The following is an 11,810-nucleotide window of genomic DNA, read 5'->3' as shown; positions in this document are numbered from 1 at the left end:
CAATTTCCTTTTTTTTTTTTTTCTTTTAAATTTGGATAATGTAAATTGGCATCTATGTTAATTGTTGCACATCCGTCATTTGAATGAGAAAGATGTTTGCTCTTGGAAATTGTCCTTTGCAAGGTACAGAAATATATGTTGTTATTGATGAAATTTATAGCTAGAAGTTTTTCAATAGATTGCCAACACAAAGAAAAAGGAAAAGAAATCTTCGAAGGATATATGATTAGTCAGTTCATTTTAGTTGATCATAAAGGATCTAAACCAGTGGAGAGTCAGACCAATATGCTTAATACATCACAAACAAAATGATAACTAATTGTTCATTTACGAAAAGGGATAAATAGTAACTCATATTGTCTTTAGGTAACCCAATTATATTGAACAATACATCACATATCAAAACAAATTGCTTAAGACAAATGTTTCCTTTTCCTACCATAGAGAGCCGACCATACCTTGACAGTTGACTTCAACATGTCGACAAGAAGGGGAATCTGCATGAAACCAAACCCGATGACAGTAACACCAGCAAGAACAGTGACAGGGATGACAATACATAATTTTCCAGGCAGCATAATGAAAAGACCAACACAAAAGGAGACCATTATAGTTGCAATAGAGAAAAAAAGAGTGAAAAGGCCTAGTATCATCTTTATAGGCAAGGATAGATGAAAATCTTCTTGTGCATATCGCGATGTAAGGATTAACAGAAAGACCAATACTGAAGTTGAGGAAGAAACGAGTGATAATGCATCAGATATGATAAATGCCATCAATAACTTCTTTTGTGGGAACATTGGAAACCCTATGTCTTTATTGTTACTGCCTGGAAGAGTGAATGCTGCATTGAACATAATGGTAATAATGAGAGCTCCTACCACTGTACAGGAAGTTACAGTGGCTTTCATCCATTTCTCTTCTTTCTCTCTCATGTCCTTGTGGTTATGGGTAAAAAGTTCTTTGGGTGTCATATTTCGATTATTTCGAATTTCGTTAATCCAAGGAAAGCAATGTGTCTCCACCTCCTGCATCTATCAACTCAAATATTAGAAATTAGAAATTGAAGCAATGAATAGGCAAATGAACTCATTCTTCCTTTTGTGGCATCTTTTGTGATCCATTAATTCTCTTATTTCTAAATACTAAATGACATTAGAAAAGTGGATTTTGAAAAAACATCTTGTTGAAATCATATACGATTGAAAATCATTGTTTTAAAAGATGCAAAAAGAAAATAAAATTTAGTTTATGATAGCAATACTCAACTTCATTCTATTTTTTCGCTTATCGAATGTGGAATAATGGAAAGAGAGATTTGAAAGGGGAAAGTTGCCTTATATTACATGCTACTAATTTCCTTTGATGTAAAATAACTTGAAACATCCAACTGAAAAATGTAAGCCCATTAGAAAAAATGTAGACTAGGCCGGAGATATAACCTTAAACCAACGAAGTTCGCTCTGCATCTTCAAAGCTTCCCCAGCAATGCGATCACGTGTAGTTGAAGGTTCTAACATCGCTGCCATGTGCAAGATAGTGCTACCAGATTGATCCCGAGCATTTGTAATTGACTTTTTTGCATCAAGCTTGTGTATAAGGCTAAAAATTTTATCTTGTCAATGTAGGACAGCGCAAAAAAATGTGTCTCTTCCCGTTGCATCATCAATTGCAGACACAAGAAGCTGGGCATCTACTTCAAATATCTCCTTGATAAACTCAAGAAGCCCTCCTTTGGTGGCTTTGATGATGGCTTCATTAACATGATCATCATTCATTTCCTTTACTTTATGGCACATTTTTTGACTTAGAAGTTCACGTGCTTGTTGATGGAGCAATTTCATTTTACATATTTGCTTGATTCATAAGTCAATAGTCAATACACCATTAACTCAACTAGATGAAAAGAAAAATAATAGATTGATTAGCACAAGGGAAAATAAATTGAAGAAGAATGTAAGAAAGTTCATCAATATTTGTCACAAGGATATGAAATTAATGGAGTGGATGTATATTTAATACCCAAGAGATTCCAAGGTAGCCAACACAATAGTCCTAGCACTGCAATGTAAAAATGAAATCCAGTCACGTAACCAAGTTAGAAAATTGCTACCACAAATTCCAAATCGAAGTATTTATTAATAATCAGGTATGCTATTGAAAATATTGAGATTGAATGTAATACATATTCAACTATTATAAGGTGTGCTCATGTGCCACGTACAAGTAGACAAAGGCACCCAAATATTTTTAGTGTTGCATATAAATCCTTAAATGAGGGATTTTAGGTGAATACATACCTAATCCGTTATTCCTTATCTGAAATTCACCGGTGTTTGCTGAATATTGAATGGATATACCTTTCAAAAAAGAAAAAAGAAAAAAATTCCAATGAATAATATATGTATTTATCCTACTTTAAACCATACAGAAAATGTAGAAATTAATGTGTAATGTATACAACGAAGTATAAATTTCTTTAAATATGTTTATATCTGTCATGAATTTTGTTTGGTCCTAGTGGCGGAGGTAGAAATTTGATCAAAAGGAGGCAAAATTAAAAATAGAGTTGAAAAAAGGGAAAGATATTAAAACATAAATAAACAATTCGAAAAAAATATAATTATCGTTCAAAACACATATTATTAATTTATTCAATTATCCTCAATGACTTTTCATGTTTTGAAATTGTTGCATGATTTCTTTATTGTTGATAGTTAGATGTGCTTGTTGTTGGGAGATTAATACCTTTGGAGACCAACAATACTATATTAACCATTCACACTTCTTATATATTTTTAAAGGGGAACTTCAGAAAGTCTCCCTGAACTTCCAGCTGTTTTGACAAGCACTTCCTGAATTTTCAAAACTCTCACTTAAGCCTCTCTGAACTTTGGTTTACTCTCACTTTGGACCCTTTTAACGTTAAAGTCAAACAATTTAACTTTTTATAACCATTTTACCTTCAACCAAAACTACATTGTTTTGGACTTCAAAACTACACCGTTTTGGGCTTCAAAACTACATCACCACCCAACCCAAAACGACGTCGTTTTGAGCAAAAAAAAAAAAAATTAAAAAAAAAAAAAACAAAATCTGAAGCCACACCCTTGGCCAAAATGGTGGCCGGACCACCCCATTTTTGGCCAAGGGGGTGGTCTGGCCACCCCCAAAAGGCAAAACAAAAGGGGGGGATCGGGTGCATTTGGGGGTGGCTAAACCACCCCCAAGGGCTGGGGGTAGTTTCGGCCACCCCATTCGGCCGGTATGGGCTAGTTGAAACCACCCCAGCCCCTTGGAGGTGGTCCGGCCACCCCCAAAAGCACCCGATCCCCTTCTTTTTTTTTTGCCAAGGGGGTGGCCGGACCACCCCCTTGGCCATGGCGGTGGTTCGACCACCCCCAGATTGGCCAGGGGGTGGCCCCAGCCACCCCCGTGGCCAAAAATGGGGTGGTTCGGCCACCCCATTTTGGCCAAGGGGTGGCTGGAGCCACCCTGATTTAATTTTTTTAATTTTTTTTAATATTTTGCTTTTCTTTAAAAAAAAAAAAAAAAAAATTAATGCCTAAAACGACATCATTTTGAGCTGGGTAAGTGTTGTAGTTTTAGGACACAAAACGATGTAGTTTTGGGGGAGGGTAAAATGGGTATAAAAAGTCAAATTGTTTGACTTTAATGTTAAAAGAGTCCAAAGTGAGAGCAAACCAAAGTTTAGGGGCCTAAGTGAGAGTTTTGAAAATTCAGGGGATGCTTGTCAAAACGGCTAAAAGTTTAGGGGGGCTTTCTGAATTTTCCCCTGTTTTTAATTTGGAATTTTATTCTTTTTACACTCATACGTATACTCAACAATCTCCCCCTTATGTATAAGTCACCACATTGAACTAACCCCATCGCTTATGAGTCCTTTTACATTTCCAAGAGCGTCACAAGTAAAGAAGTTACGGGACCCATCAGAACTTTAAACCAGACGCGTTCCAGACACCCATCCCAAGAAACTAAACTTGGCTCTAATACCAATTGTTGAAAGATTAATACCTTTGAAGAGTCCTTTTGTAAGCTTATAATATAGCATGTTGAGGACACCTCACAACCCAAAAGTTTAAGCTCATGGGTTTGGGTCCAACAATGCTCTATGTCAATCCTTTTATGAGCGCAGAGTGTGGAGGAAATTTCCTATGACACAAGCTCATGCTATGTCACGGGATGCAGGCATCGAGCTCAACACCCTGGGCTTCGAAGGTTACTTACAACCCAACGAACCCCGGTTAAAGAAAAACGAGAAAAATCTGACAAAAATAAGGTGCCTAGGGAGGCGGCAGAGATCAGTGGCGGAGCCACATGTCGACCAGAGGTGGCCGTGGCCACCCCAACAAATGTTTTTTGAAAAAATAAAATAAAATAGGATCAGCATTAATTTATTGAGAATTTTTTTTTTTTTTCTAAATTGGGCCCCTCCATTCTCCTGAAAGCTCATTTGTTTTTTTTTTTTTTTTTTCTAAATAGGGCCCAATGCACTGCAGCTAGCCCCTCCATATTAAAAAAAAAAAAAAAAAAAAAAAAATTAGTTTATGTTTGTTTTGGGCCTTTGACGGTTACAAGGTCTGATATTATTTATTAAAAAAATTTTGTTTTTCCCCTTTCTCAAATCTCAATTTCACGCATCTTCCTCTTCTCCCTCTCTTCGGCTCTCCTCCTCATTGCCCTCAGTGACTCAGTCCCTCTAATATATCAATTTGAGCACATATTTATAAACTTTTATAGATATTTTTTTGTGATGTATTATTGTGTGAATTATCAAATTTTCTGTGTGAAAAAAATTTTTAGGACGCAAAAAAAAAAAAAAAAATTTAGGACGCGAAATTTTTTTTTTACGACCCCTACATTCAAAAATGTCTGGTTCTGCCACTGGTGGAGATGAAAAATCAATCGGCGATTCGTTGGCAACGCATGGAGGATGATGTGGAGATCTAGCGGAAACAAATAGAGGCCATCACAACCCAATTTGGCAACATGGGTGGTCCTAAAGTTCGTCACCATCAAACGACTCCATGCTTTGTGGATGAAGATAATGTGGTTGTCATTTGTAGGGCGCAATCTCAACGACGGAGGGCATGTATTGAGACAAAGATGTCGTGACAGGCCAACTTGACCATTATTTGCGAGCCTTAAACCCATCAACCAAATCCATATTCTGTGGAGGAGGATAGGGAATCTGGGATGAAGAGTTTCATAAATTCGAGTTCATTAATGAGGAGTTCAGAGATGAAGATGTTGAAGATCCGTCGCAAGAATTTGTGGATTGGGATTCCTCACCAACCTATGATGAGGGTAACGAAGAAGATCCGAATGAAAGACCCCTGCCATCCGACCTAGAGGAAGAGCACGAAGACGATGAGTTTCTTCCCATGTTTGGCGGCCTGTACCTTGAAGAAGATGGCCAATGGGAAGTGGAAGTACCCATGGAAGGTATTGTAGAACATAACGAGGTTGACGAAGACCTTACTGGTGAGGCACCTAATTTTAGTGATGAAGAATTAGGTTATGTTGACTTCCTTGGTGTAGACAAAATCTTTTCGGGTTCTCATAACCATGACTCTAATGAGTTTTCTGCGGACGAGAAAAATTACACGTTCACAAGGAAAATAACGGCTAACCCATTCTTGAGTATCTTCATGGCATGTGAAAGGGAAAAGGAATGAGAGAAGTACGGCAAGCCTGAGATATTGCCAAATGGCGTGTGTGGCCTTCAAGACAATCATCAAGGTATGTCGATGATGAAGAGCATCACATTTATTGTGTGGTGTTGTCTTGTCTTGATCTTGAGGAAGGAAGAATGTAATGAGTTGATGGGGGCATCCGAAGGACCGTGGAAAGAACCAGCCGAATTCGAGGTTGAATTCTCTCCAATCTGCAGAGAATGATGCAGATCTGCAAGCTCGTCTGTAGCCCATCCGGATGGTTGCAAACCCGAGAGCCTCATCTGGAGTCCACATCTGGAGACCGTCCAGACGCCTATGTTATTTTTGTCTAACAAATTTTACTAAAAAGACCATATCTAAAGTTTCAGACCTCCGATTAGAGCAAGCTTTGTGGCGTTGGAAAGATAACTCAAAGATTTACAAAGTCATGTTTTAGAAGATTCATCTAATTCTAATATTTACTAGGTCAAAACAGGCCATAAATAGAAGACTACAAAGCAGGGCAAAATGGTTCGTGTGCAAGCTCGTCCGCAACCTCGTCCGGCCGATATTGCAAACGAGAGATTACTGGGAGTCATAGAGAGGTTCGTCCGCAAGCCTGTTCGAACGAGATTGTAGACGCGCCGCATAGTTTTGCTAATTCCAATTTTATTTCGTATTATTAATTAGGTTTAGGGTTTGGGGGCCTATATATACATGTTTTATAGACCCCAGAACGTAACTTTTAATTATTATATGGTTTTCTTCAATAAGAATACTTAGAGTTGAGTTTCTTTTGTTTTTTTTTTTTTTTTTTTTCCTTACACCTTAGATAGCATCTATTGTTTTAAGAAAATTTCATTGATTTGTTGATAATCTCACAATAATAAGAATATTTATCTCTTCTACTTGCTGTTATTTCTTATTCATTACAATCCTACGCTGGATCAGGTGGTGAGCGCAGTAGCTCATGGGGGCATATTGACAGAGTGTGGTAATTGATGGAGGTAAAAAATAATTACCCCCTTATAAATAGGAGTAGTGATTTTTAGCCCACTAGCGTGCTTGATGTTCAAGCACGTTGGTGTTAAAATATTATTTTATTTTATTTTTTTTACTGTTCAAATATTATTTTAATAATATTTTATAATATTTTAACTCCTGTGTGCTTACTGTTCAAACATGCCGGTAGGCCAAAAATCACTACTCTATAAATAGTATATATATTTATATTATGCATCTTACTCATTAGTCTAAAAGAGAAATTTAGAGTAAAACTCATGGATTCGATTGTACAAACATGCAAGCGCTTAATTTATAGGTGAGACTTGAATAAATAAATAAATAAAAAGTGATAAGTAAATACGAAAAAGAAATCATACTTACAGTTGTAGATCCAATTTTTCCAAAACACGTGTGGCTTCCCACTCTGGAATGCAGAAGACTTCTCAGTGAGTGTGGGAAGGTATGATACTTGTTTTTAACAATAGCAGAATCTGGGAAACGCTTGAGCAACTTTAGAGCAAGACCTATTGCATGTGTTGTATGGTAGAGACAAAATTAATTAACAAATGGTCGGGAAGTTGTTCAATATTTCAAAGCATCAGACAAAAGAAGATTGAATAATTAGATGTAGCGAAGAGGGTCCTTAATTACCAAAATTATCGAGAAGTATGAACCGGGTAAGAGCCGTGGAAGCATCGACGTTGCTTAATGTTTGACAGACAGAATAGAGATAGTCCGCCATTTTTATATTCCCATACTCTAGAGCCGTTACAAGTGGAATACAACCCCAGTAGTCTGGGATGTTAAGTGACTCAGCGTTCTTCCTACGCATGCACTCTACCATCCCTTTATTTTTTAGAATAGCAGCTTGGGCTAGTGCTGTCAAACCATTATCATCTGTTATTTCTAATTCCTCTTTCGACATTAACTCCGCCACCAGCTTCTCCACAAAATCCGTACGTTTTGCTGAGACAGCCACGTGAAGAACAGTACCTCCATTGTCTGAAATTCTTGCACTCTTTGCATCTGGGTTGCGGTTAAGGAAATGTTTTACAGCAACCCATTCACCGATATCCCTACGTAACTGCGCGTGCTCGCAGTTTATACTGCCTTCTCCTGCATTAAAAGGGTTTTCTTTGTAAGTAATGAGGCCACTATAACTTATATATTTTGTGTTACTTGATAGTTAGGTAAGAGTTATTGAAATAACACACTATTTTAGATAATCGGTACACTACAAAAAACTGGATAGTTTCTTACATGGCAAACAGTAACCAATGTCAGTAATTATTAACGTGCCAAAAATGGCACATCAACAATTTTTTTTTTACGTGTTGAATATGCCACGTCAATATTTATTGACATGTTACATTCAACACGTCAAGATTTCCTGACGTGTCAATATTTGACACGTCAAAAAATTTAAATTAAATTAAATTTTTAAAAATTTTATTTAAATAACTTAATATTTAAATATTTATTGACATGCTAAAATTAGACACGTCAAGAAATATTGAGGTGCCATTTTGGCATGTCAATATTTCTTGACGTGTCATTTTGACACGTGAATATATATATATTTTTTTAATCAGGTTTATTTATATTATATATATTTCATCTAATTTTTGTTTTTTATTAGGAATGATTTTAAATGAAAATGAGACTCAAATTTTTTTCAGATCTTTATTAAACAACTGCTCTTAGCCTTTCGATCCAAATTTTTTTGATTTATTATTCTCCATGTAGTAATATAGAAATTAAAAAAAAGTATATATGTTTTCTACTCTATTTCCTTTTTTTTTTTCACGCAAAAACACTATTTATTTGTATGTATTAAAACACTATTTTTTTTTTTCTGACGTGCTAGCTTAGCACGTCAGGGGAAAAAAAAAAAAAAAAGGGGTTATTCAACTTTAATTTTCCCTCTTCTTTCCCTTTTTTATTATTTATTCTTTTCGCCATATCTTCTTTTCTTATTTAATTCCAAATCTTCTTTCCCTCTCTCAATCTCCCTCTTCCCTTTGCACACAGCAAAAGCTCCCTCTTGTCTCTCAATCTCTCTAAATCTCCCTCTTGTCTCTCAATCTCTCTGCACGGTAGCAGAGCTAGAAGAAAAGCAGATCAAGAAGAAGAAAAAGAAAAGGAGAAGAGAAGCAAAAAAAAAAAAAAAAAAAAAAAAGGAGAAGAGAAGTAGATTGAAGAAGAGAAGAAGAAGAAGAAAAGATAAGAAGATTTTTTGGGTTTTTTAAGATTTGTTGGGTTTGACGTTTAGGTTTTTGATTTTTCAGGTTGATTTTTTGATTTGGGTTTTTGATTTTTTGAAGATTTTTTGGGTTTGGATTTTTGAAAATGGAGGAAAGAAGAGAGAGAGAGAGAGAGAGAGAGAGAGAAAATGGAGAAAATGGAAAAAAGAAGAGATCAAGGAGAGAGCTGGGGGAGAAACGACGTACGGTGGTGAAAAGAATTAAAAAATATATATATAGAGAGAAGGTGTACATCAAGGTATATATATATATATATATATATATATATATATACCTTGATGTACACCTTCTCTCTTCCCCCCCCCCCCTGAGTATAGTCTTGCTCTTCTCCTCTTTGCTTACCCCCTGTTAACCTTTCTCTGTGTCGAGAGTCTAGTTGCTTTAGGATCCTCCACCCCGTCGGTACAGTTTCAAGTGACCACCCCGTCACCTCAGTTTGCGAACCTGTAAGTCCCGTTGAAAGCCTGGGTTTGGCGTGTTAGGGCATTAAGTAGGTGCTGAGGGCTAGGCCAAGGGTATGCGTCACCTGTACGGCAGGCCAAGGGTATGCGTGGATAGTAGAGCGTCTAGGAAGGACATGCTTAGGAAGTTTAACCAGTGAGTGAGTACCTAGGATGAGATCCTTTAAGACTTCACCCAGTGTGTGATTTTGAGTTTAGTCTGTGTGTCATAATGTGGAGATCTAATTCTTCTGTTAGCTCTAATTCCAGTTTACCACCGGACGTGGTTAACTATGAAAATATTTCTGTTGATGATGATAATGATTTCAGTAAGTGGAACATTCCCAAGCTGGACGCTAGGGATGTCTACAACACTACTTGGTTTCAGTCTTCTTTTAAAATTCAATATTCTGTCAAAACTGTTGAACAAACCTTTGCGGTTTCAGGTAATAATCAGATTATTACCTTGTTCAACAAGAGATTTGTTAATAATTCTCTTGCTAAAAAATACAGATTTTTGCATATTGGTTCTGTCCAAGTTGCAGTCAAGCCTTTGACTCGACTCGGTATTAATGCTTCTGTTTTGCTTTGTTTGCGTGATGCTAGGTTTCTTGATTTTAAAACCAGCATTATTGGCATGATTCAGTCATCATTATTTGGTGGTCCTGTCCACTTTGATGTTTTTCCAAACATGTCTCTTTCTTTAACTGATGTTCATATTCTGAAAGCTCTAACGCTGAATATACTCACATCAGGTTATAATATGGAAGAAGGTAGCTAGTCCATTGCTATCATCTACCGTATTTATTATAAATTGATGAAAACAAATCTTGATCCAAGAGCTGTGATTAAGAATACAGGCGAATCGACTCTGTTGATTCAAAGTTCTACTCAGAATGCTCATATTAAAACTCCAAAAATGATTCGATCGGCTGAGATTGAGTTACCCAACGAATGGCTTTTGGAAGGAGTTTCAAAACCTTCTCGAGTAGTTAACGATGCCTCTAATCTTGATTACATCCAACAATACATGGATGGATCTGTTAAAATCAATTTTGCTGATTTGGGATATCCAAACAGAATTGAACGTCCCCTGTTGATTAACGAACGAAGGAATTCTTTTGCTGGTTCAACAACCTCTGAAGGACTCCGTCGTCGTGACAAAGATGTCGATGAATCCCTTAACGATTCTCCTCATCTTCGTCCCACAGTTAATCCTGGTTTGAAACTCAAAGGAATTTCTACCGATTCCCAAGTTTCGTCTGCTTTTTATTCCACTAAAAATCATCCCCTAACGGATGACGATCGTGGATCTCTTTCTCCTTCTGCTTCTGATTTTGTTGCTCCTCTTCCCTCAAGTTTTCCTCATCAGTGTAATGTTATCACTGCTCATATCAGAGATTTCTTCTCTGTTATTGATTGGTCTGCTTTAAACAAGGATTTTTCTTCGAAAGAAAATCGTGATTTGCGGCATGCTTACCGTGCCAAATATTCTCAAAAGGAACGAGATCTAATCAAGGTCAAATGGACCGAGACTATGATCGAGTCCCAAACTCACATTTTGTTTTTTGATTTTCTCCAAAAACATTTTCCTGACGATAATGTTTTAAATGTTGTCAAAAAGAAGTTTGTCAAAGAGGATAAATCTGTCATCAGAGCTTCCCATCCTCCTACTGAAAATACTCTTCTTGATGTCAACAATATGGTTGTCAAGTGTTCCCCTTTCAAAACTCATGATAAGGACCCTATCACTAACGATAGGAGAATCATTGAGCAAAATAATTTTGTTTCCCAATCCCTTCATATCATAGGACAACAGTTAGATCGGATTGAAGAAAAACTTCCCTCTTCTTCCTCTGATTTAAAGTTTTCCTCTGTTCCCCCAAAGATTGAAAAACCACTGATTTCTCTCCCTGATTTGAAGAAATCTCCTGGTTTGAAAACCACTTCTCAAAAGAACGTTGAGAAAGTGAACAAATTGCTTTCTGAACTGACTGAGTTAAAGACGACTTAGGCCAGTACCTCTGGTCAGAATTTCGCCATGGAAAAAGCTTTTTCATCTGATTCTGATTCCTCTGCTGATTCCACTGGATCTGACATCAGAGTTCTTGAGCAAAACTTTGGCAAGATTGAAATGGAGCCAAAACTCCAAAGGATCTTTGACGGATCTAGAACTTTCAATCAGACAAAGAATTTTTATCCAAAACCAACCCCTCCTGATTTGCAATTTGAGGAAAGGTTCCTCCAAACTCAATTTTCTGTTTCTGCTGATAAATTGTATGAATGGAATATTGATGGTCTGTCTGAGCAAGAACTGCTCAACAAGATGAATCATATGGCCATGGTTGCTAATGCCTACATCTCAAACCACAGTAAAAGCCAGACTGATATTGTGGATTTTCTTGCTACTGGTTTTTCTGGAA

At 36.8% G+C, this 11,810-nt stretch overlaps 2 protein-coding genes across 2 annotated transcripts; both read right to left on the bottom strand.

Annotated features, from left to right (window-relative positions):
- Positions 1–413: 413 nt before the first annotated feature.
- Positions 414–1,778, bottom strand: LOC132171573 (uncharacterized). Its single transcript, XM_059582936.1, has 3 exons — positions 1,678–1,778; positions 1,443–1,602; positions 414–1,034 (listed from the first exon to the last, which is right to left on the bottom strand). Exons 1-3 carry the CDS (start codon positions 1,776–1,778, stop codon positions 414–416), a joined length of 882 nt encoding a protein of 293 aa, XP_059438919.1.
- On the bottom strand, positions 632–10,585 carry LOC132171583 (uncharacterized). Its single transcript, XM_059582947.2, has 7 exons — positions 10,525–10,585; positions 7,335–7,799; positions 7,061–7,207; positions 2,301–2,360; positions 2,023–2,061; positions 1,443–1,896; positions 632–1,028 (listed from the first exon to the last, which is right to left on the bottom strand). The coding sequence occupies exons 1-6, from the start codon at positions 10,583–10,585 to the stop codon at positions 1,877–1,879; spliced, it is 792 nt and encodes a 263-aa protein (XP_059438930.2). The 3' UTR covers positions 632–1,028; positions 1,443–1,876.
- Positions 10,586–11,810: the final 1,225 nt, after the last annotated feature.

The sequence above is a fragment of the Corylus avellana genome, chromosome 2 (assembly GCF_965113065.1).
Source record: "Corylus avellana chromosome 2, dhCorAvel1.hap1.2, whole genome shotgun sequence".
In the NCBI taxonomy this organism is placed as follows: Eukaryota; Viridiplantae; Streptophyta; class Magnoliopsida; order Fagales; family Betulaceae; genus Corylus; species Corylus avellana.
This window is presented reverse-complemented; position numbering and strand designations above follow the sequence as displayed.

Excerpts from the sequence above, each read along its gene's own strand:
- LOC132171573 (XM_059582936.1), bottom strand. The coding sequence starts at position 1,778 with ATGAATGATGATCATGTTAATGAAGCCATCATCAAAGCCACCAAAGGA. Across the intron at positions 1,603-1,677 it reads GTAGATGCCCAGCTTCTTGT|CCTTATACACAAGCTTGATG; the intron begins GTCTGCAATTGA and ends TAAAATTTTTAG. Across the intron at positions 1,035-1,442 it reads GCGAACTTCGTTGGTTTAAG|ATGCAGGAGGTGGAGACACA; the intron begins GTTATATCTCCG and ends TTGAGTTGATAG.
- LOC132171583 (XM_059582947.2), bottom strand. The coding sequence starts at position 10,585 with ATGAGGAGAATCGTTAAGGGATTCATCGACATCTTTGTCACGACGACG. Across the intron at positions 2,361-7,060 it reads AATTGGATCTACAACTGTAA|GTATATCCATTCAATATTCA; the intron begins GTATGATTTCTT and ends CTTTTTTGAAAG. Across the intron at positions 2,062-2,300 it reads GATAAGGAATAACGGATTAG|TGCTAGGACTATTGTGTTGG; the intron begins GTATGTATTCAC and ends TTTACATTGCAG.